Genomic DNA, 22220 nt, shown 5'->3' on the forward strand with positions numbered 1-22220 from the left:
GACAGTGTGTGTGTGTGTGTGTGTGTGTGTGTGTGTGTGTGAGAGAATGTGTGTTTGTGTAAGGACAGTCTGAATTATTTCCTAAACGGCCCCTCATAAGAATTCCCTTTGCTCGACATTGCTGTCATTTGGATTAGAATAATCTTCCACACCTCCATCCTCCCTCCTCCTGCCCCACCTTGTCCCTGGGGATTGTAGAGGAGTCGGTGTTGAAACTCGAGCCTGCTGTGATGGAAGTTCTTTCACCTACTTCAACCATCTTAAGGATGGTAGAGAGCTAACATGGCTTCTGACCAGAGCAGACCAGGGGACAGGTTAGCCCTGCTCCGCTGTGTCCTAGCGTCCTCTCGCCCTCCTGCCATCAGGGTACTCCACACACAAGGGCTCTGTGGAAAAATACAGCAAGGAAACCGGAGAAAGAAATCTTTTTAGGGTCTATTTGAGCACCGTTCTCATAATCGACAGAGGGGTCAGATGGCTGAGCGGTTAGGGAATCGGGCTAGTAATCAGAAGGTTGCTGGTTCGATTCCCGGCAGTGCAAAATGATGTTGTGTCCTTGGGCAAGGCACTTCACCCTACTTGCCTTGGGGGAATGTCCCTGTACTTACTGTAAGTCGCTCTGGATAAGAGCGTCTACTAAATGACTAAATGTAAATTGACAGTCACTCAATGATTTTTACTGTATCTAGGGGAATGACAGGACACTGTGTAGCCTAGCCAGTTGATAAGACTCGATAACAAACAGGAATTCAGGACAAAACTAAATGTATTGAGTGCTTGATGTGGATAATTGTGCACGCTCGCATGCTGTGTTCTCCTGAGGAAACGTTTACCCAGCCTCCAGGAGGCCGAATCACGGCCGAATCACGGAGCCAAACGAGAACTGAAACCCGCTCCTATTCTGAGCCGAAGTCAAGGAACTTTTGACACAAACGCTCTTGGTTTCCTGCTCTTGAGATGTAGAGGAATAGAAATTGCGTTTGCCACTGAGTCAGAGAAAAGAGGAAGTGTATGCAGATGTTATTGTTTTAGCTTCAGCTCCGCGCAGCACATGACTAGCGTGGAGAGGAGTGATGCGGTCAGACATTCTCCCTGGTGGCACTGCAAAGTAGCCTGGCTCTGCCCTCCTACGTACTTCATTTTGCTTCTGTACTAGGTCTGGGCTTTTGGTATATTAGTCGGTTTTTGCCAGAAATATTTTTGGCGGTCAAATCAGCAAACAGAGAGAGTGGCTGAAAACGATTACGTTGATGTCGCGCCCTAGTTAGAGTTGTAGTTCAGTAATGCCGGCAGAGAAAGGTGCGAGCGAAGCCATTCGGTCTGTTGTGGCAACGCTGCCGAATATCCAGAAGTTAAAGCCGGAGCAAGAACAATCTAGGCTGAGTTTTGTTGGTGGCCATGATGTTGTGGCCCTCCTCCCCACGGGGTTCGGGAACGGTTTGATTTTCCAGCTAGCTCCGTTAGTGGTGAAGGACTTGGCTAAGGCGAACGCAAGCGATTGAAGGAAGTTAACGCTTGTCAATGGAGCGATCCCAGACCCTCTGTACAAATTAAATGTGCGAGAGTCTGGTTAGGACCAGGCTAACTGCAAAGCTGATTCGTATGTAAATGCCAATCATAGAGAACGCGAAGCCTATCATTGGGCCTTTTTGAGTTATTTACAGATGAGTTTTGTCTCCTGCCGAAACGTAATGTTGTTGTTTGGCTGACTGTTGAAAACGGGCACTGGCTCATCATTATAAACTGAGCGAGGGAGCTAGACTCATAACCAAATTCAAAAGAGCCTGAAAAATATAAAAGGATTTTAAGAAATCTTTTTTTCAAAAGCACTTTGCATTCTATGCCTTCTCACTGTGTTTCTCAGAGTGGCAGCTTAGCATAAAAGACTGAGATGAATGAGGATCCTCCCATGACCTGAAATCCCCAGAACGTTCTCCACAAGACTTGGAATGAATGTTTCACGCAAGGTGTGGAAGAAATGGGATTTCCTGTTGCTTACAGGTGTCAATCACAATCAGTACATCAGTTACTCTTCATCAAAGGTAACCATTATGGATTCCACAGCGACACGCAGCCATAGATAGTTATGCAATCTTACCAACGTAAAAAAAACCTAAGACTCTAAGACCAAATATTTTTCAGCACTTTGACTGATGCCTAGCAGTATTTCAAAGCACATCGCAAAACCATGCATTCACACACATAAAAAGTAACTTTCCACAGCACAAGTTTTCATTCACTTTTCACTTCTATGCTATAACCACCTTTATATACTCAACCAAAAGCTTCAACATACATAATATAAAAACAAACAAAAAAAAAACACAAAGTACGGACAAACAAACTGTTTCCAGTCATGGGAGTTTTCCTGCGTCTTTGGGGAAAGGCAAACCCTTAAATGTATACAGTGTGAATATTTTTTCCTAAGCCAATTGATGTTTTTCTTTGAAGGGAAACTTCCTGATTTGGGGCAGTTGGCGGAAAGCTTTCAAACCCTTTTGCTTTAAACATCAAACCGCCTGTCTTAAGATTCTGCTCTTAAAGTAAGCACTGACGAGAGAGAGAGAAGGAGAGAGGGAGAGAGGGACAGAGGGAGAGAGAGAGACATAGACATTGAAGACACCCACAGCGTAGAGGTTTGTGATCTCAACATTTCTCCTGAGGGGCCGAACCAGAAGAACGGATAAGGCCAAACTTTAAAATGCCACTGCAGCTTTGAGAAGGAAATTAAATCTGACTCGCTACGGACAACCCTGACATGGACAATTAATAATTAAAGTAGATTTTGCTTTAATGAGCTGTTCAATTAGCGAGTTGTCCCTGGAGCTGGTGGTTTATGGTGTTGTTGCATGGTCGTGCTCTCCCCTCTGACCCCGCGGCTGAATGTGTTTATGCCACGAAGGAGCCACGAAAATACCATTAACCTTGTCTTCCCTTTAGAGCTGAATAATTGTTCACAGGGGTAATGGTTCCACAAGACATGCAGCAGTCACCAAGGTGAGCGCCACGCTGACCGTGAGCGCCGCGCTGACCACGAGCGGAGGAAAACGCTGGGCGGCTCTGCTGTCGGCTGACTGAGACCCGGCCGAGCTTTCACCAGGCTGTTAGTCAAGTTGTTTAATTATAGATAATTAAACAACTTGCAATTACAGAGAATACTCCTTTTCAAGTTAACACAAGTTTCTCACTCCTATAAAGTATGTGGGCGGCACTTTACATGAAGTTTGCATTAACGATCATGTAACTACAAAGCCATGCTCATAGTAAAGCCAAAACAAGTCCATAGGAACTGCTATGTACGCCTAGTTCTACTCTGTTATGGTTTAGTGGTACAAGTTATTACAAGTGGATGTTAACATTGGTCTTGTTTTGGTAACACAACCTTTAACTGTGCCTTTACAACATCCACTCACCCCTCACATCCTTCCTCCATACAACATGTAATAATAATGATATCAGACCTAACAAGAAGTAATTGCAACAATCTAACACTTAATATAGGTGCACAGTAACCATGTAGTCTGTGGCAAGTTACCTTTCAAATGTTGACAGTAGGTTGCCTTGGTGATGGCTACCCAAACAGAAAACAATACAAACCCTCTCTTCCAGTCAATCATGGACACTCATCAGAATCATAACGTGACTGAACAAAGTGACAGGATCTGCCCTTCAAGGCGACTTGTTTTGACAGTTTGTCTTCTGCAGATGTTAGTACAAAGCCCCCTGTTGCTAAACCTCGCTCTCCCCGACATCCTGAAAGAGATGAACGTTGCCGTATCAAAGTCTGTGACGCCTGCGCCATGTTCAACGAGTTCCTCTCAGAAAAACTTGTATTTGATGAAACCATGGTGGCAATCAGAGTTGAAAGCACCCCCCCCTGTTATTGACATCTGTCTTGGCGGCGGCGTTTAGGGCTGCTCATGAATCTGGAATCAGCGGCGTTTAGGGCTGCTCATGAATCTGCAATCAGCGAAGAGGCTCTCTGAGTGCCGCTTTTGTGTCACTGACAAGAAAATTGATGTGCTTCCGCCGCCCGGTGTCATGCTTCATAATAACTGACATTGACAGTGTTGTGACGCCGTCTGTTTCAGCTGTAAGGTCAAATGTTCCTTGATAAATTTCTGATCACTGAGATATCGGCAGGACATTGATCGTTTCTCTTAAAGGAAACGATCAGGCTGTTTATTTCTCCCGACGGTCTGTCTCACCCTCTGTCTCCATCTTTGTCATTTTTAAATGAACTTACAGCTGAACAATCCAGCAACTTTGGATCTGTTTTGAGTGACTGATTCAGCCCACAGGTACTGCACTCTAACAAAGGCTAATGTGTCACGTTATCAAGACGCTAATGCGTCACGTTATCAAGCCGCTAATGTGATATATTAAAAAAGAATTAGTGTTTTGGCTGCCCAACAGTGAAGAACAAATGTTTGCAGTGCCTGTTGATTCCAAGTCCTAACCCTCCTCCAATTGCGGCCATCTGCTCTAAACGGGGCAAAGAATATGTGGAACGGCAAATTTCCGTTCGATGAGGAAATCGAGGAAAACGGACCTTGTACGTTGTCCACATCCCTGCTGTCGTACGTGGAGCAGAGGAGTGGCCCCCCTCTTAAGGGCCTGCGCATCGGAGGCGTGTTTTGTTCACGCCGCTCCACGAAGGGACTCGTGTTCCGGGCGGAGTCTCCGTGAGGGGGGGAGGGGGCTTAGATCTGTAGTCCTCCTGGACCGACTGGAAGCCAAAAGCCCTTCGTGGCAGCTGTGCTGGGATTTGTCAAAGTGGGTCAGATTGAGGAGCACATATAAATTTATATTTAATGTTCCCTGTGGGACTGGTGCATTGGGCTATGAATAATTCTTCATAGACAGTGGCTGTCACATTCCGAGCCCTGTGTGTGATCTGTAGTAAGGCAGCCTGTGATCGTCTCCCTGTGTGATTATGAAGGATTTTAGCGAGTGTGACTTTTGTTTCTGCTCGTGTGTTTGTTTCCCACCGCCTTTGCACTGTGTGTGTGAGTGTGTGTGTGTGTGTCGCTGACATGCATGGATGAAGTGTGGCGGCGCTCTTGTGTTTGTGCATGTGTGTGTGTGTGTGTGTGTGCATGTGCGTGTCAATGCGGACATTTCACACCCTACTTTATCGTGAGCATAACTGCACAGTCGGTTTGGGATCGTTGGCCTGCTTCAGTGTGTGAAAGTGGCAACACTTTGCTAGCCCAGTGCATGAAAGTGGCATTGCCTCAACAGTCAATAGTATGAATTATGTATGGCAGGAGTAGGTGAAAGTCTTGTTCCACATCATCTGCAGCCTGTTCAGTAAATTAGTATTTAGAGTGCTGTCTGCTTTTAAAGCACGGATTTTAGCTCAATTTTATGGCGTATAATAAGGTATTCAGCGCTTGTCCTCTTCTGAGTTTCTCTTTTTCCCCTGTGAAGAGGTGAGTCTAGGAGGTGACATCGTCAGAGGTGTGTTTTGTACAGGTCAGATTGGGGTGAGCGTGGATTTTCTTCACCCGTGTCAGGCCCTGTCTGTGATTGGTGGCCTGTCATCCAAACCTGCTCTGTGATTGGCTCTGAGATAGCGAAGCGTTGAAGTGGGTGGGCAGGTATCTCACCTGATCAGTGTGTGTATCTTTTTATGTTGAGGTCACTTTGCTGCATGTCTTCCCCCCTCTCTCTCTCTCTCTCTCTCTCTCTCTCTCTCTCTCTCTCTCTCTCTCTCTCTCTCTCTCTCTCTCTCTCTCTCTCTCTCTCTCTCTCTCTCTCTCTATCCCCTCTTTCTCTCTCTCTCTTTTTCGCTCTCCTCTCCCCATCTCTCTCTCTCTCTATCCCCTCTTTCTCTCTCTCTCTTTTTCGCTCTCCTCTCTTCCCATCTCTCTCTCCTTTCTCCCTCTCTCTCTCTCTCCCTCCCTCTATCTCTCTCTGAAATGTAAAGCTTCACAGAAGGATTAACAGACTCGGTCATCTCATCTGTTTGTGCTTGAACACACTGACTCGACACACCAAAGGGGGGAGGGGAGGCAAATTCATGAATTCCAACACTATCCCTCAGCCTCTACAAAGAAGCTCTGCAACTGAAGGCGGAACAGCCTTTCGCTCCCTCACCTCAATCATCCGGGGGGTTTGTTAGATCCGACAAATGGACTTGTGTTACCGTTGACGTGTGACACAAGGATTAGTTTGTTTCTCGTTCCGAAAGCTTGTTGCCTTTTCAGTGCAACTGGTGCTAGGCCGTGAGCTCTTTAAAGAACCACTTGCTGTGATATTAGTTCACTACCGCTGGTCATGTCTGCTGGTTTGGTCCACGGAAACCTCCCCTCGCATCACTCTTGATTCAGGCTGAGAAGAACCCAGTTTCTGGGCTAAATTAAGCCAAATAATCCAATCTCTCCATCCAGCCACTGACTGGAGCATCCAGCCCTGGCGTTGTGTTGTGTTAGGAGGCTGTATCTCTCCATTACACCTGTTTCGACCGACTCGCCACATTTTGACGTCGGGTGCTTAAGTGGCGACGTCTTTGTTAAGATAGAGCATGGACCTTTGTTAAGCTTGTAATCCTCGCTGGTCTTGAGCCTGAACCAGGACACTGTTTTGGCTGATAAAACTCGTTAGCGCGTGCTAGTTTTGCTTCACCTTGTGTACGTGTGGCCTGAAATCCAACTCGAGTCGGATCACATAATAATACAATGGTTTTTGATGTTAAGAGTGACCCTTTTAATCCTCCAGATCGATCAACAATATACCTCCAGGGAAGGGTTAGGGGCAGAGAGGTGCACAGGTGGCTAGTTGAGCTTTATTCCTGTTGACTCAATGCATGTAGAGCATCAAATGGAGTGATTAGATCATCTGAAAGCAAGCACACTGCTCTGCTGAAACCAAAACAATGCTTGCTTTAACAGTCCTCTCTCCCCCCCTCTCTCTCTCCCGCCTCCCCCCTCTCTCTCTCTTATTCCTTCTAGGTAAGCACTTTCGTTGGGAACCCTGTGGTATTGCGGAGGGGGAAGGGGTTCGGGGACGCGTGCCTCCTGTTTCTGTCAGCCCCGGTTGGTTTCTCCCGGGCGGAGTGTGAGGTGGGGACTGATTAAGGTGACGCAACACAGCTCTGAGCTTAGAGAATGACGGCATGCGAAGCGTTCGCTGCTTCAGCAGGTTGGAGACAACGGCCAGACCACTCTGGTCCCGGCACTGACTGGCGAGTTTCACAGCCTTGCACAGGATCCAGTCGTGTGTTTATCACTGAGCTTGATAAACACACAAACAGGCACCTTACAAACACCTTTTGTTTTCCAGTTTCAGGTTGGTCATTGTCGCATTTCCCTCTATACTCTAACCCTAGCCAACCATCAAATCTATTTGGTCAAATTCCAAAGCCCTTTCAACCACTGGCTGCTTAGGTTTGTGTGGTCCATTAGAGCTGATGTTACTGAACTGAGGTCGTAAATGAACTCTCCTACCTCCACCCCACATTCAAGTTGAAGTGCGTCACAACGACTTATCTCAACGTGACCCAAGTTTTGTTTTTTCTGTTTTCAAATAGCATGTTCATTTCCCACTGTCGGTCTTTCTCAAAGATGCACAATAGGCAAGCTCCAGTTTTATTAATATGTAAATAGCTATTTCTTTCATTCACACACAGACACTGTCTGGCTTGCGTCTCTCTCTCCCTCGCTCTCTCTCTCTCCCTCGCTCTCTCTCTCCCTCGCTCTCCCTCGCTCTCTCTCTCTCTCTCCCTCGCTCTCTCTCTCTCCCTCGCTCTCTCTCTCTCTCCCTCAGTATTGAAAACCACTTCTCTCCATCACGGTCTCCTGTGAGGGTGCTTAAGGTCACTACTTTGTGCTTTTCAACTGCCACTTTGACACCAAGGTTTGGCCCTAGATCTCAGACTTTTGTGTTTCCACTCCTGAGGAATCTCCTCAAAATGGTTTCAGGGTTATTACCTCAGTGTGAGAAGGCCCATTATGGGGCAGGACTGTGAGTGGACAGTGTGCAGAGACAGTTGAAGGTTGTGCCACCAAAACAAGATCAATGTTGACATCCACTTAAAACCCAACCTTGGAAAACCCAACTGCTCCCGTACCAAGTTTCACGAAACCATAATGAAGTGTAACTACAAAGTAGTTCCTATGTAACTAAAATGTTACTTTAGGTATTGCTAATAAGTATATTAAGTATATCAAATAACATCTTCTTGTATTTGGATAGCCCTGAGTCTTTCCTCAGGGGTCACTGGATAGCAATGTCACAGAGACCTACACCCTTCAAATCAAATCAAATCAAATGTATTTGTATAGCCCTTTTTACACGCAAGCATGTCACAGAGGGCTTCACATATGCCCATAGAACTGCCCCTCAACCAACCTAAACCCTCAAGGAAGACAAGGAAAAACTCCCAAAAAACTCTCAACAGGAGAAAAAAAAAATGGAAGAAACCTTGGGAGGAGCAATTCAGAGAGGGATCCCCTCCTCCAGAGACGGTTGGTGGGAGAGAGGAGCAGAACACAGGCTAAACATAGTCATACAGTGTCGATGGGTTTTTAAAACACCAAAATCCATTATTCAACTTTATAGACTTAGGACAGGACCGGGAGACTCGCGACCAGGTCCAGCGTTGGCAGCGTTGGCACCCTTCCCCTTAGAAGTGCACCTTAAACCTTCAAAGAACAGGATTATCATTTGTATTATCATATCATTAAAGGATTATCATGTGTTTTGTGTTTATGACAATGACACTGAGTTGTTCTATCTGTTTGCCATGTCTTCAAATTACCCTGGGTGGTGGAAACACAAAATGCAACAAAAAAAAACAGTAGTTTTTTGGCATCATTTCCTGTATGTTGGGACCCTGTGTTCAGTGAAAAAGTCCTGAAATAAACCAGTCTGGGCTAAAGATGGAGACTCGTTGATTGCAGCCCTGATGTATGAGCAAGTATGCAGTTCACAGTACTGTGAAATATTTTAATATTAGGCATGGCATTGGAAGTAGTTCAGTAATTGATTCTTATATGAATATATCCTAACTCCTGTACTTATGGTCAAATGGTAAATGGACTGCATTTATATTGCACGTTTTTATACCTTAGCGCCCATTCATACTCACACTCACACAGATTGTAATATGTTTTGTACCATAGCACAATGTTCACAATATAACATATTATGGTGTTTTACACCAAGATTACCAAACATCCTGATGCATCCAAACACATTTCTAAATGTATAGCGTTTTTACAAGTTGTTCCTGTGTCGTTGATAAAGGAAATTAGATGTGTTATCAAATCAATGGCGTGTTCATTTGTTTCTCAGTTGAATAGCTGATTGGATTTATTCCTCCACGTTTCGCAAATGCCCCAAGCTCAGCTACAACTCACAACCTTTTGTTGTGATCTCAAACACATTCTCATAGTCCTTTCCCAAAAACACTATTCTAGTTTTATCGTACATTTCTCAGTAACTGCCATAAAGAGTCTTACAGTATTCATTTTTGTGAGGAATGGACTATTACATCCATAGTATCGGCTTAAAGACAACAAAAAGATTTCCCGAAAGCATAGCTTGAGATTAAATCTTTCAGGAAATGTTTTTATACCATCTTTTATTAATGTTGAGGATATTTAGTCATTTTTTTTCAATACATTTGCCACAGGCCTTGAAAATCCCCTCTGTGAATTAGAAAATGAAATAAGAACCTTGATAGATGAAAATGGGCAGGTGAGAGACCTTGAAAGCTGTTGAATACATAATGCAGAATATTCTGCAAGAGATGGCATCTACCTTATTATCTAGCAGGTTAATAATATTGTGATTTAATGGAACATTAAAACAATGTTAAGTCATCTATGAGCCTCTGCATAGCATTCACTATACAAAAAATTAAATGTTAAAATGCAAAGAAAGATAAACTACACTCAATTTGCCATATCAAGTTCTGGAATTTTGAAATCACGTTAAGATTACGTTTTAAAAGTCATTGAAAATTGATTTAATTTAACCTTCAAGGAATGGAAACACATTCCAAAGAAAATAATAAAAAATACATGGTTGTTTTATTGTAAGTAAAACCAAACTAGTTTCAGAAAGTAACTGATCAAGTTTGTGTTATTTCAATGACTTCTTAGCCCTGAACAGAGACACCTAGAAGCAAAATGTAGATGGTGTTCAGGAAACAGAATTAAGGAGTCAGGTGGCTGAGCAGTGAGGGAATCGGGCTAGTAATCCGAAGGTTGCCAACTGACATTGTGTCCTTGGGCAAGGCACTTCACCCTACTTGCCTCGGGGGAATGTCCCTGTACTTACTGTAAGTCGCTCTGGATAAGAGCGTCTGCTAAATGACTAAATGTAAATGTAAATTAAGGCAGACGGCGAAATGTGCACGTCACAACATCACCGATAACAAACGCAAGAAAACGACTTTTACTTTGTTGAGACTGCGAAAGTGCGCAAGAAATAAGAACTCAAATAAATCATGTTTGATGTGCCCAAGAAGTGCCCATCTTCAAAAGATTAATCTGCATGTATTCATGAAACGGTTTGGTCTTTATTGTACTATGTAACATGCTTTCCAACTGTACCTTATAATCTACCTTGTCATTTCTGGACACCTACTCTATTCATGTTTCATGTTACTGGATTCTTTTTCTCGTGTGTTTGTTCAGTTTGGTGGCACCTGAGCCCTGGTCTCATTAAGTCAAATCAAATCAAATCAAATGTATTTGTATAGCCCTTTTTACACGCAAGCATGTCACAGAGGGCTTCACATATGCCCATAGAACTGCCCCTCAACCAACCTAAACCCTCAAGGAAGACAAGGAAAAACTCCCAAAAAACTCTCAACAGGAGAAAAAATGGAAGAAACCTTGGGAGGAGCAATTCAGAGAGGGATCCTCTCCTCCATTAAGCCACGAGTAACAGATACAGTGATGTGTCACACCTGAGCAAACAGGTGAACAGCAGATGTAAATGCTTGGCCTTTCGTGTTGAGGGCTTAAGTACTTAATTCAGCTTGAGTCAAACCAAAGGGACCATGTCTGTACCCTACCATATACATACTCCGAGGGTGCAGGATAGTCGTGTTTTGCTGTACTCCTGGTGCTCCAGAACTGTCACATGATAGCAGTTGTGTGGTCCATTTAGTAATGTCATGTGCTGAGAGTGCTTAAGAAAGATGTTTATCCATACTGATTATACTGTAGCGTCCTACAACTGTACAGCAGATAGCTCTCTGTTGTGAGAGATGTGATTTATTTCTCCGAGATATACTTGGACGCCTGTGATTTTGTGGAATTGATTTGTTATGCTGAGAGATATTGGCAGAAATTTGATCTACTCTAAAGTGGAATTAGCTTTTGAGGGCCCCCACCCCCCTTTCTCTCTTCCCTCTCCCACACACTATAACCCTCCATCCTTCCCTCCTTTATTGACCCTCTCATTCCCTCTTTTTCTCTTTCTCTCTCAGTTTCTGCTCGTGTCTCTGATCATGTGGTTGGATGTGCTTTTGTAATTGATTTAAGCATGGTGTTAATTGTGTTATCTGAAAATAAGTATTCATATATTTCTGATTATTTATTCATAACAGGCAGATAATGTAATAACCTGTGAATTGCGGTGAAAGCATAACAAGATGTTGCATTATTACACGAGTACCTTATTGTCAAATGATAATGTAAGTTATTGGCATTTTTGATGATTTCTGTAGTGATGTTTCCCTCCAGTCCTGTCAGACAGGGAGACAGCTGGAAGAAGCTAACTGCAGCTAGTTAACCACCAATTAGTCCTTCCTCTGACAGGGAGGACAGAATTGAAGGGTTGCCATAGGAGCAAAGTGTCTATCAAAGCTCTGGCTACATTTTAATTTATGACTCGTCAAGGATGCTACCTCCAAGCAAATTATAGAGTTAAACCAATCAGTGTCTTCTTTTTTTTTTTTACTAAAGAAGTGGAGAGCAGATTCAGTTGGGTTGGTGTCAGAGGGGGGGTTGGTGTTGGAGGGGGGATTGTGAGGTTATGCTGATGGCGCAAAGGACCCCCTCCTTGTTTTCTAATAACATCCGATATAGAGGATGTCTAAACCTGGGGCGGAGAAGGCGGTGGGGGGGGGGGGGGGGGGGGGGGGGGCTGGGGCTTGGCAATTAGCAACTGAATTCCAATGCTGAACTACAGCCCAGGGCTTTTTCGAGCTCAGATTTCCCCCCTCCATGGAAAACACAGGGCGTCACAGAGCATTTATGTAAAAGTCTGAACAAGCATTTATAAATTCCCTCTTGCAGGGACTCGCAGTCTCAGTTTTATGGGAGCTCGACAAGGGAAAAAGCTTGCAGAGATAACTGTGTGTTGTTGCGACTCAGCTCAGAAAGGCTCGAAGGCTATGCTAGGGTGTAGCATGTAGCTGCAAGACGCTACATGCTAGCGTCTTGCAGGTACATGCTAGCGTCGTGCAGGTACATGCTAGCGTCTTGCAGGTACATGCTAGCGTCGTGCAGGTACATGCTAGCGTCTTGCAGGTACATGCTAGCGTCGTGCAGGTACATGCTAGCGTCGTGCAGGTACATGCTAGCGTCGTGCAGGTACATGCTAGCGTCGTGCAGGTACATGCTAGCGTCGTGCAGGTACATGCTAGCGTCTTGCAGGTACATGCTAGGTGCAGATGGTCGGATCATAGAGAGACGTCGTTTTCCTGGGTTGTCTGTGGAAGAGGAGAGGAGGATGTAGGGGTCGTAATTTAGTCTGTGGTTTGACCCATGATTGTGAGCTTCAATACCCTCCTCTATCTGCTTGCATGTTTAATTGGCTGTGTGTGTGTGTGTACACGCATGTTTCCTGTGCATATCTAACATCCTAATTATGTGTGAGTTTATGTTTGGGATGGATAGCTTGAAGCGTGCCTCAGAGCTGTGTTCCCTGCTGTCGCTATCTGAGTGGACCTCTTCTTATCTGGAATAACTTCACAGCTCTGCATTGAACCCTCAGACAGACCACGCCATGCTGAGACACACACTCTCACACACACACACCATAACCCTCCCCTCCCCCTGTATACCGCTGTCAATTCAGACCACCTGTTTGTCTATTATTTTCTGTCAACGTGCCACAAAGGCAGTAAATCATGGATTAAGGTGCAATGTGCCACTCCACAGCGGTTTCTCTTCATCTCATCACGGCGCTAACAGAAAGGAGTTTCATGGCGCCCGCACGCTTTAATCACGGGCGCCGGCCTCCCTCGTCAATACCAGATTAAAAAACGATCGCATCTCTGCGTTCACCCTCCACAACTCCCATAGGTTTATTTATTCACTCGCCTGTTTGCCGAATCATCCTTACCAATCGAAAAAAACCCATCAGGAGAAGTGTCTTCCATGAATATGGAGCCACCGGGTCCTTGGTGACCGGAGACAGACGGTAAATTGCCGCGCAGGCTGGAGAAGTGAAGCAGATGGAATCGTACAGTACATGTTCATGATGAAGCAGCAGTTAAAGGGGCCTGATTTCATTATCGAGAGATATCGATATTAAATCGGTCTCGAGAGTCCATTTTCTCCCGTGGTGAATCCAAACCTGAGCTGATTGACTGAGGACGTTTAGAATGGAACGACTTCTAGACACACTGTCACACGGCGTCTTGAGCTGTTACAGCAGCTGCCTGGGTACGTTTGAATGTCTCATTGCCGAGTGATTGGTTCTTTGTTATTTTCAAAGACTCCAGTGGGCTGTTGTAACCATATCTGATAGGTGACTTGGTGTGTTCTAACATTGGTTGGGGACAGTAAATAGGAAAACGTAATCAAATATAGATCGGGAACTGTCCCTACAATTACGCAAGCATGTCTTTAGAAGTTGAGTGAGAGAAGAGAGGGGAGCCACGCTAGCTCAACTGATAAATATGCTAACTGTGAAGACTGGGTTTGAATCCGACCTGGGCCCTTTGCTGCAGATCGTCCTCTCCACCTGGCTTTCCTGTCACACTTTGCTTAAAAACTATCAAATAAAACATGAAAATTGCCCAAATCATAGACATATGCTAGATGATCTCATGCTAAAGAGATCATCACCATTGCTCACCAATGCCCCCGTGTCCCTTAGTCTGACTGCGGCTCTCTGTCGAATTCTAGACAAATGTACTTGTACAACACACTAGAGCCCCATCAGCCCCTTTAGCAGATTTGTGCGACACGCAGTATAAGAAAAAATATATACCTACGTTTTTTTTTACATCCCTTATCTGTCTGGGCAGATTAGACTTGGTCAAAAGGTAATCTGGGTTTGTTATACCCGTAGGATGAGCTTTAATCCCGCGGGAGATTTGGGCAATGAATGGGAGATGAGTATCACTTGAGGGGGTCAACTGTCACACTGATAGTAGAAACGAAAGTGGGACCACCCGAAACCAGGTTTCTGCAGAAACGCTTAGGGGGGTTTGGGGTCGGTTGTGATTCAGTTTAAATTGGAGCTAAAGTAGCAGTGAGGTTAGAATATATAAACATACAGTACATATGTACAGTTGACACCATTCACGAAGGTAGCAAACCATAGTGTATATATATATATATATAAATATAAAGGTATATATGTATGCTGGTTTGCTACCATGTTTGGGAGAATCTATGGTGCGCGCGTACCATGACACGCTGAACCTTCCAGATCATTCTCTTTCCGTCCTCCCCGACAACCGTCATCGTCACAAGGAATGCCTTGTCGTGTCCCCACACTCTGGTGTGCGCATGAGTATTAAAATGACAGAAGTGACAGTAGACTGAGATGAAACGGAAGGGATGTCGTCAGGAGAGCTACAGTATCGAACAACAAACATGAATGTCCTCTGGGTTGTTCTCTGTCTCCAAAGGAACCTTCTAGAGGGGTTCCTGAGCGCGCTAAGACAAATCAGATGCATCAATGTTGACTCCCTAATGGATTCCGTTGCAAATGATTATGTTAAGAACTAAAATACCCAGAGTGTGTAACGCAACACTGAATAACCTGAACACGTTTTGTTCTTCCTCACCTCGGCAGAAACGTGTCAAGTTCATTACTTCTCTGTTAAACTCCACTTCCCAGCAGACTGCAAACTCACTGTTCAAAACCGGTTCTTGTTTTTTTTCTTCAGTTCACGTTGTGCTTGTGTGGGAAGGATGATTCTACAATAATACCTTTTCTTTGTACCTTGTCCATGTTGCTTTCTGAGTTGGATTTGAAAGGATGAGTTTCAGGGCTGACTCTTTTAACCAAAGCGACAAGCAGATTGTACAGCAGAAGATATTTCACGAAAGATAGAATAGAGTTTGAAACCTTCTTCCATTTGCCACAGTGGAAAGAAAACATTCAGAATACGTTGTCTCTATCATTAGCATTCAGCGGCCACAGCCATCAGACTGCTGTTATTAGCTGCTTGCTCAACAGCGACGGCTCAGTGGGTCTGCGTTCGAGATGGTTAAGGTGATTCAAGGTCCAGCAAAACCTCATTCAACCTTATCTACTCAGTTCTAATGCAGTTCAGCTTTGATAAAGGTGATCGGCTGATGGAAATAACCAGCATGGCGATGTGAGCCGCCGCTGATCTGGATGGAGCCGTCCAAACATACTCGTCTCCTTCTCAGAGAGCTGTGGGGGCCGCGTCTGATTGGTTGAATAAATAAACAGGTTGTGCTCCAGGTAATTAACCTCTCAGGGGTCTGACACACTCCATAAACGCCGGAGTGTGTCAGGAGGTCAGGAGGTCAAGGGGTCAAGTGGAGGGGTATCACCTCCGTGTTTTTCAGAAGACCAAACCTCTCAGGAGCCCCGCTCGATGTGTATATGTACAGAACTGTGCAGAAGTCTGTATTTTGCTGTATTTTTCAAATTAATTTGGTGTTATATATTTATTTTCTTGTATATTTGCGCCGCAGTATAAAAGTGCAGTTTTGCGAATTTCTTTGTTCAGTCTTCATTTCAGTGTTTTTTTGAAGCATTTTGGCTTTACTTTTATACATGTTTTGATTGTGCTGGAGACTTTTGCAGATCACTGTCTTTGTTATGTTTTCCTTTGTGTCGTTTTGGTTTTCCTGAAAAAGAGTGACACAGCTATCCCATGTGTCTTACATTTACATTTAGTCATTTAGCAGACGCTCTTATCCAGAGCGACTTACAGTAAGTACAGGGACATTCTCCCCGAGGCAAGTAGGGTGAAGTGTCTTGCCCAATGACACCACGTAATTTTGCACGGCCAGGAATTGAACCGGCAACCTTCTGATTAATAGCCCGATTCCCCTAACCGCTCAGCCACCTGACCCCCTACATCTGGCCTTCCTTCCTGTTCTGATTCAGAGGGAGAGCGGGTAGGTAGAGGATCAGTTCAGAGATGCTTCGTTCAGCGTGGAATCACTCTCTCTCCATCTTCCCTGGGAAGTCTGTCTGTCCTGTCCCCTTGACTTTGTAGATATTCTGGAGGGGATGCTGGTAAACTAAAGCACACTCACAGTGTTATTGTATTACGCCTCCATGCTTTTCATTTTGATTGGACGTATGTTTCATAATGTAGGGCATCCTTCTATAAAAAGGAGATTTCTTCAAAGCACAAAATTGACACCCAATTTCCGATTTTAATTCATTAGGTTAAATTACTCCACAAGTTCAGTAAGTGAATTACGCTAATGAGCTAATGTCCTTGTCTGGGGTTGCAGATCCTTCCATAAACAAACTATATATAATTTCTGAATCATTATCTTTTAATAATTGCAATGAATGTTTTGGGACTATTAGCCTCTTACCCTTTATAGACAGGTAGGGCCCCACTGAAAACCAGGTTTTAAAACTAGGTTTAATTGCATTCATCTTCCTTGTTCATTATATAGATAGCTACACCATGGCCTGAAAAATGATCAGTGTTGCTACATCCAAGTTTGTCAGGAAAACGAGCTGTCTGAAATCCAATGTTATCAAAGCTGCATTAAACAACAACAAACTCAATTAAATGTAATTAAAATCCCCAGAATAGACTCCTTTTACACAGATGTATTTTCTATTTTAGCTCAGTTCACATCTTGTGTTTGTGACATTGCGTCGGGCCGATGACACACTCTTCAAACACACACATTTACATTTAGTCATTTAGCAGACGCTCTTATCCAGAGCGACTTACAGTAAATACAGGGACATTCCCCCCGAGGCAAGTAGGGTGAAGTGCCTTGCCCAAGGACACAACGTCAGTTGGCATGACCGGGAATCGAACTGGCAACCTTCGGATTACTAGCCCGATTCCCTCACCGCTCAGCCACCTGACTCCCAAACGATGTGTCATCAGAAGGATGGATAGCCATGTTTCCCTCCGTATTACTCAGGTCCATGTCGTCCTCCTTCTCCTCGTCAGCAACTTGGAGTCCTTTCCCTGCTGTTTCTCGCTGACTGCATCTCTTCAAAATTGATCTAGAAATAGCTGCTGCTCACAATTATTAAGGCATGGGCCTTCCCGTTGCATCGATCAAGATAAACCAACATGCGTCGTGAGAGCACTCCGAAACCATTCCGTCGGAACTTGATCTGTCTGTGCTCTCAGTTGAAACCAAGCGATTTATTTTTATGCAGGAATGTGTTTTAACCTCTGTCATGTACACACTTCCCTCTCCTAGCAGAACTTCTGATATGCATACGATTACAGTAATGTATGCTCATACATGCCTGTTTCCACAAACTCTCCGACATGAATATGCACAATACCGTGCAACCGATTTGTTTTAGATAGATGGAGCGTGAAAAAGGGAAATAGATTTGGAGCTCAGTTGGGATCCTTGTTAAAGACATGGCTCTGTAGTCCCTTGTTGGATGAGATAAGCAAAGACCAATCTCTTCCACAGACAACAATACGTCATGCTCCTGGTTTTTAATACTGAAACAACCAGGTTTGATTGGATGTATTGTTGTGGCAGTGACACACTTTAGGCTAGATTGAATTGTCTGTTTCAGGCACCAGTCAAGCACAGTCCTTGCCATTGACCTCACATACCTCTCTTATTATGTGAAAAAGGGATGTTATTCAGTTGGAAAATATGGATTTTTTTTATTCCTTGTATGCTTAAAAGGACAAAAAAAAATCTTAGCTTGACCTTGTATTTCATTCCTATTTACTCCACCTAAATCCTAGTAGTGTAACACAGTACTTGAAGGTTGTTGGCCTCACCAGACGACCATCACCTGAAAATAGAGGCCCTGTGAAGGTAACATCTAGAAAACTTTAATAGTAGCCCTAGGTTTTCACACACAATTAATTTATTGTCCAACAGATTATCAATGATTATAGTCAGTCACACACACACAAACACACACAAACACACACACACCTGCTGGATATAGACTTAAAGTGTACAGTGTACTTTCATTATATTCAACAAAGAGCCAACTGCCGATATCCCAGCTCTGGAGCTAACCATCTTAGATCTCATAGCAAAATGTATTTGAGGGATTACAACATCCAGATCTATTGTTGGATATCTCCCTGATGTCAAAACTAGGGTGGGATTAAGACATCCCTACACCCACACACCCTGCAGAAACACACAGCTCCTGAAGACTTGAACCTCTTTCAAAGGAGACAGGGCTCAAGTCAAATCCCTGACCTAGATTTAGTCGTCTTCGTCTCCATTCAAGTGAAGTCTTTGCGGGCCCCTCATCATTTGTGAGTTCAGCAGGTTAACACGCGCCCCGGGTGAGAATGTCACTCGGTCACAGGCCAAGACGGCCGTTGCATAAACCAACGAGTAAATAAGGAAGAAGAATAAATCTCTCCTGCTGCAGTGGAGAAACAGAATCAGAATCAGAATTTGGTTTATTCGCAATGTAGGTTCACACAAACACGGAATTTACTGTGGCAGGAAGGTGCAAACAATAAACATACGGAATCTGGATCTTAAATTTAAAGTTAAGAAAAATGACAATAGTTTAACTAATTATAGGAACTAAACAATCTAAAAAATTTAACAATTTAAAATATAGAAACACGCTAACCTAAAGACTTTAGCTACATCTGTTCCCTAGATTGGGGGCATTCCATCGTTTACCTGCTCTCATTCTTATTTGTGTTGTTTCTGTTGTTTTTAATGCTTTTATTGGACAGTTTTAGAGTGTCAGATGAAAGGCAGGGAGAGGGAGGGTCAGGCAGCAAAGGGTCCAGGGTGGATTAGAACCCACGCCGCAGTGATAAGGCCTCAGTCTGCACCTCACATTGAGAGTTTTTGGGGAGTTTTTCCTTGTCTTCCTTGAGGGTTTAGGTTGGTTGAGGGGCAGTTCTATGGGCATATGTGAAGCCCTCTGTGACATGCTTGCGTGTAAAAAGGGCTATACAAATACATTTGATTTGATTTGATTTGAAATTTGATGGTTCACACACTTACCCAGTGAAATACCAGGGCGCTGCTTAGTTCTTAACTCTGAGCTGCTTCGATGCTTTACTGCCTGTCCAAACTTTAACTAATAAAGACATGCTTGCGTAACCGTAGGGACAGTTCCCAGGCAGCAAGGGGACCCAGCAGTCCCTGATGTTAACATGTCTCTTCCTACCCCCCCCCCCCCCCCCCCTTCGGGGAAGACATACAGGCCAGCTTTGGTTTGTTTATTTATGAGGTTCACCTCACATGCATACGGATAACCCTTTCTCTCAACCCCCCCCTCTCTCTCTTGCCCTCTCTCTCTCTCTCTCCTTCTCCTACTCTCCCTCACTCTCTCTCTCCTTCTCCTACTCTCCCTCACTCTCTCTCTCCTTCTCCTACTCTCCTTCACTCTCTCTCTCCTTCTCCTACTCTCCCTCTCTCTCTCTCCTTCTCCTACTCTCCCTCTCTCTCTCTCCTTCTCCTACTCTCCCTCACTCTCTCTCCCTTTCTCCGTCTCTGTCTACTTCCCTCTCTATCACTTTCTTTCTTTGTGTCACATTCCTTCAACTTTGAAGTGGGAGGTTTACCCACACGGCGAAGATACGGAAATCCCACACACACACAGCCACCCCCACCCACCCACCACCCCCTGAATGAAGGAAAGTTCCGGGGATGGGGGCAGGTTAAAGCTGTAGTCAGCAAAATGCTAATGTTAGTCCTGTAGGCATTGGGAGTCCTGGAGAGTTAGACTGCCCCATCCCTCTTTACAGCCTGCCGATTGGAGAACAAAAGGAACAGATTCCCCCCTGAGGACGGAAGCAGTAATAGGGTTAGCTTACTTCTATCCATTATTCCACAGCAATTGAATATTGTTGAGGTTGTTGTTTATGAAGCAGTATGGACTTGGAGATATTAAGCACGAGAGGGATTCAGTGAACCTTTGGAAGAATCTATCCTCTGGTTTGAGACTTGGGAAGGGGTGAAGGGTCAGATGGCTGAGCGGTTAGGGAATCAGGCTGTTAGTCGGAAGGTTGCCGGTTCAATTCCAGCCGTGCAAAATGACGTTGTGTCCTTGGGCAAAGCACTTCACCCTACATGCCTCGGGGGGGAATGTCCCTGTACTTACTGTAAGTCGCTCTGGATAAGAGCGTCTGCTAAACGACTAAATGTAAATGTAATGTAAATGTCATTAGGACGGAAGAAGAGCAGAGGCCAAGTCTCCTTCCTGTATATGCAGCCAGTCTGACTCTTCTCAGGCATGTTCGCTGATCTATCTATCTATGGCCGCGCCATAACTGCCCGGTGGCTCTCTGCTGTTCTGCTCAATCCAGCGCTTCCATCGTCAACTGGGGACATACCAGGCCCAAGGCTCCACAGCCTTATTAGCAGGGACACCAGGATTCACTTCTAGACATGGAGCTCTTGACAGCTATGGATCACCTCAGAATTCACGGTAGTGTTCGGCTGTCTGTCTGGAGACACGAGGGAGAACTAGTCATGTTAACAACCTGGCGGGAGCTCACTTCAGAACCTGCTTGTGCTGTATCAAAACACAAATTTCGGCTTTTCAACTGTTCCTCCCCTGCAACTTAGTCAGTTAATATTCAACTGGGATTTTCAGTGCAGTGCTTTTCTACTGGCCTGTTGTCAGTGTGTGTCTTTGTGACTACTGGGGAAAACATTCTGAGCCGTAACCCCTTGTGGGAATTTAGGTTTATGTTGTGGTAACCGCTCTCTGTTCTACTACTAATCAAATTTAAACTGCGTTAAAAAAAAATATCCAAAAGCCCGAAATACAACTGAGGTCTTGTGTTTGCACAGGAAACGTCTATTTAAGATTTAAGCGATGATGATGATGTTCCAAACCCCAACCCAGTAAACAGGCTCAGCAAAGCTGAACAGTAAAAACACAAGCATGGATGGAGGGAAGAGGTCGCCTCGATCCACCTCATCCGGACGTTCCAGTTGTCCACAGGAAATTGCTATACGACCAGAGGGAGGCCAAGAGTACTTTAACCTCATGCTCCTCTCCTGCTCATGAGAAGGCAGAAGTTTGATTCGCACCAATAAGAAACAGAGAGAGTCTGATCGTCTGGAGAGAGGGGGAGCCCCCGTTCTCTGGGTGTCGCCGTATCACCTCCTCATTATCCTGGCCTTCACCTCCAGGAGAGACGCCGTCACCCACCCTGCTAATAACAAGGCCCCTGGTGGCGCTGCACTTACACAACCACCAAACCCAGAGATGTCTTTGTCACTTTCATACTGGGGATCTCCCGGAGGAGATGGCGGATTAAGGGGGGTTCTTAACCGAGGTCCGGTTAATGAACAACTTCTGCCAAGCAACAACCTTTGAGCTGACACAAACAAATGAATCTGCGAGAGCGTGAATTGCTCGCACAAAAGCAGTGTGTTTGTGTTGTATGCAGAGAGGGGAAGAGGGAAGGAGGGGAGATGTGGTGGAAGGAGAGACTGCTGTGAGGGTTGACAGGAGCGAAGAGGAGCCCTCCATTAATCATTTTCTTTTCTTTAACTCCTGGATCCTACGTGACTAAGTACGTCTAGTGTCAGGTAGGAAGGTAACTGTGATTCTTGCAGCTTTCTATACTATTATAAGGTTCAGATAATTGTACATTTAATGATTCCAGCTTCGTTCATATATAATTCTATTTTTTATTTTTTTTACATTATAGTGCAACTGTCATCTGCAGGGAAGGTAATCTTTTTATTTATTTTTAAAGCTTGGGTGTAGACTAGGATAATGAGCTGTGTGTAGCATCTCCTGGCGCTAGCAGGTGTAGGGAAAAATAGGATACTTGCGCTGATTCACACCATCAAAAACTCACTTCCAGGTTTTAGATTCCAGACTAAACATGAAAACACATGGTATTCTTGCAC

At 44.5% G+C, this 22220-nt stretch overlaps 1 protein-coding gene across 1 annotated transcript in view; it reads left to right on the top strand.

The window, feature by feature from the left end:
• Positions 1 to 4503: 4503 nt before the first annotated feature.
• Positions 4504 to 22220, top strand: part of cadm1a (cell adhesion molecule 1a) — a 63808-nt gene continuing 46091 nt past the window's right edge. The window contains exon 1 of the mRNA XM_062453000.1: positions 4504 to 4685. Within this exon, the coding sequence (XP_062308984.1) occupies positions 4504 to 4685 (182 nt within the window). The remainder of the gene's footprint in view (positions 4686 to 22220) is intronic.

The sequence above is a fragment of the Osmerus eperlanus genome, chromosome 27 (genome assembly GCF_963692335.1).
Source record: "Osmerus eperlanus chromosome 27, fOsmEpe2.1, whole genome shotgun sequence".
Classification (NCBI taxonomy): Eukaryota; Metazoa; Chordata; class Actinopteri; order Osmeriformes; family Osmeridae; genus Osmerus; species Osmerus eperlanus.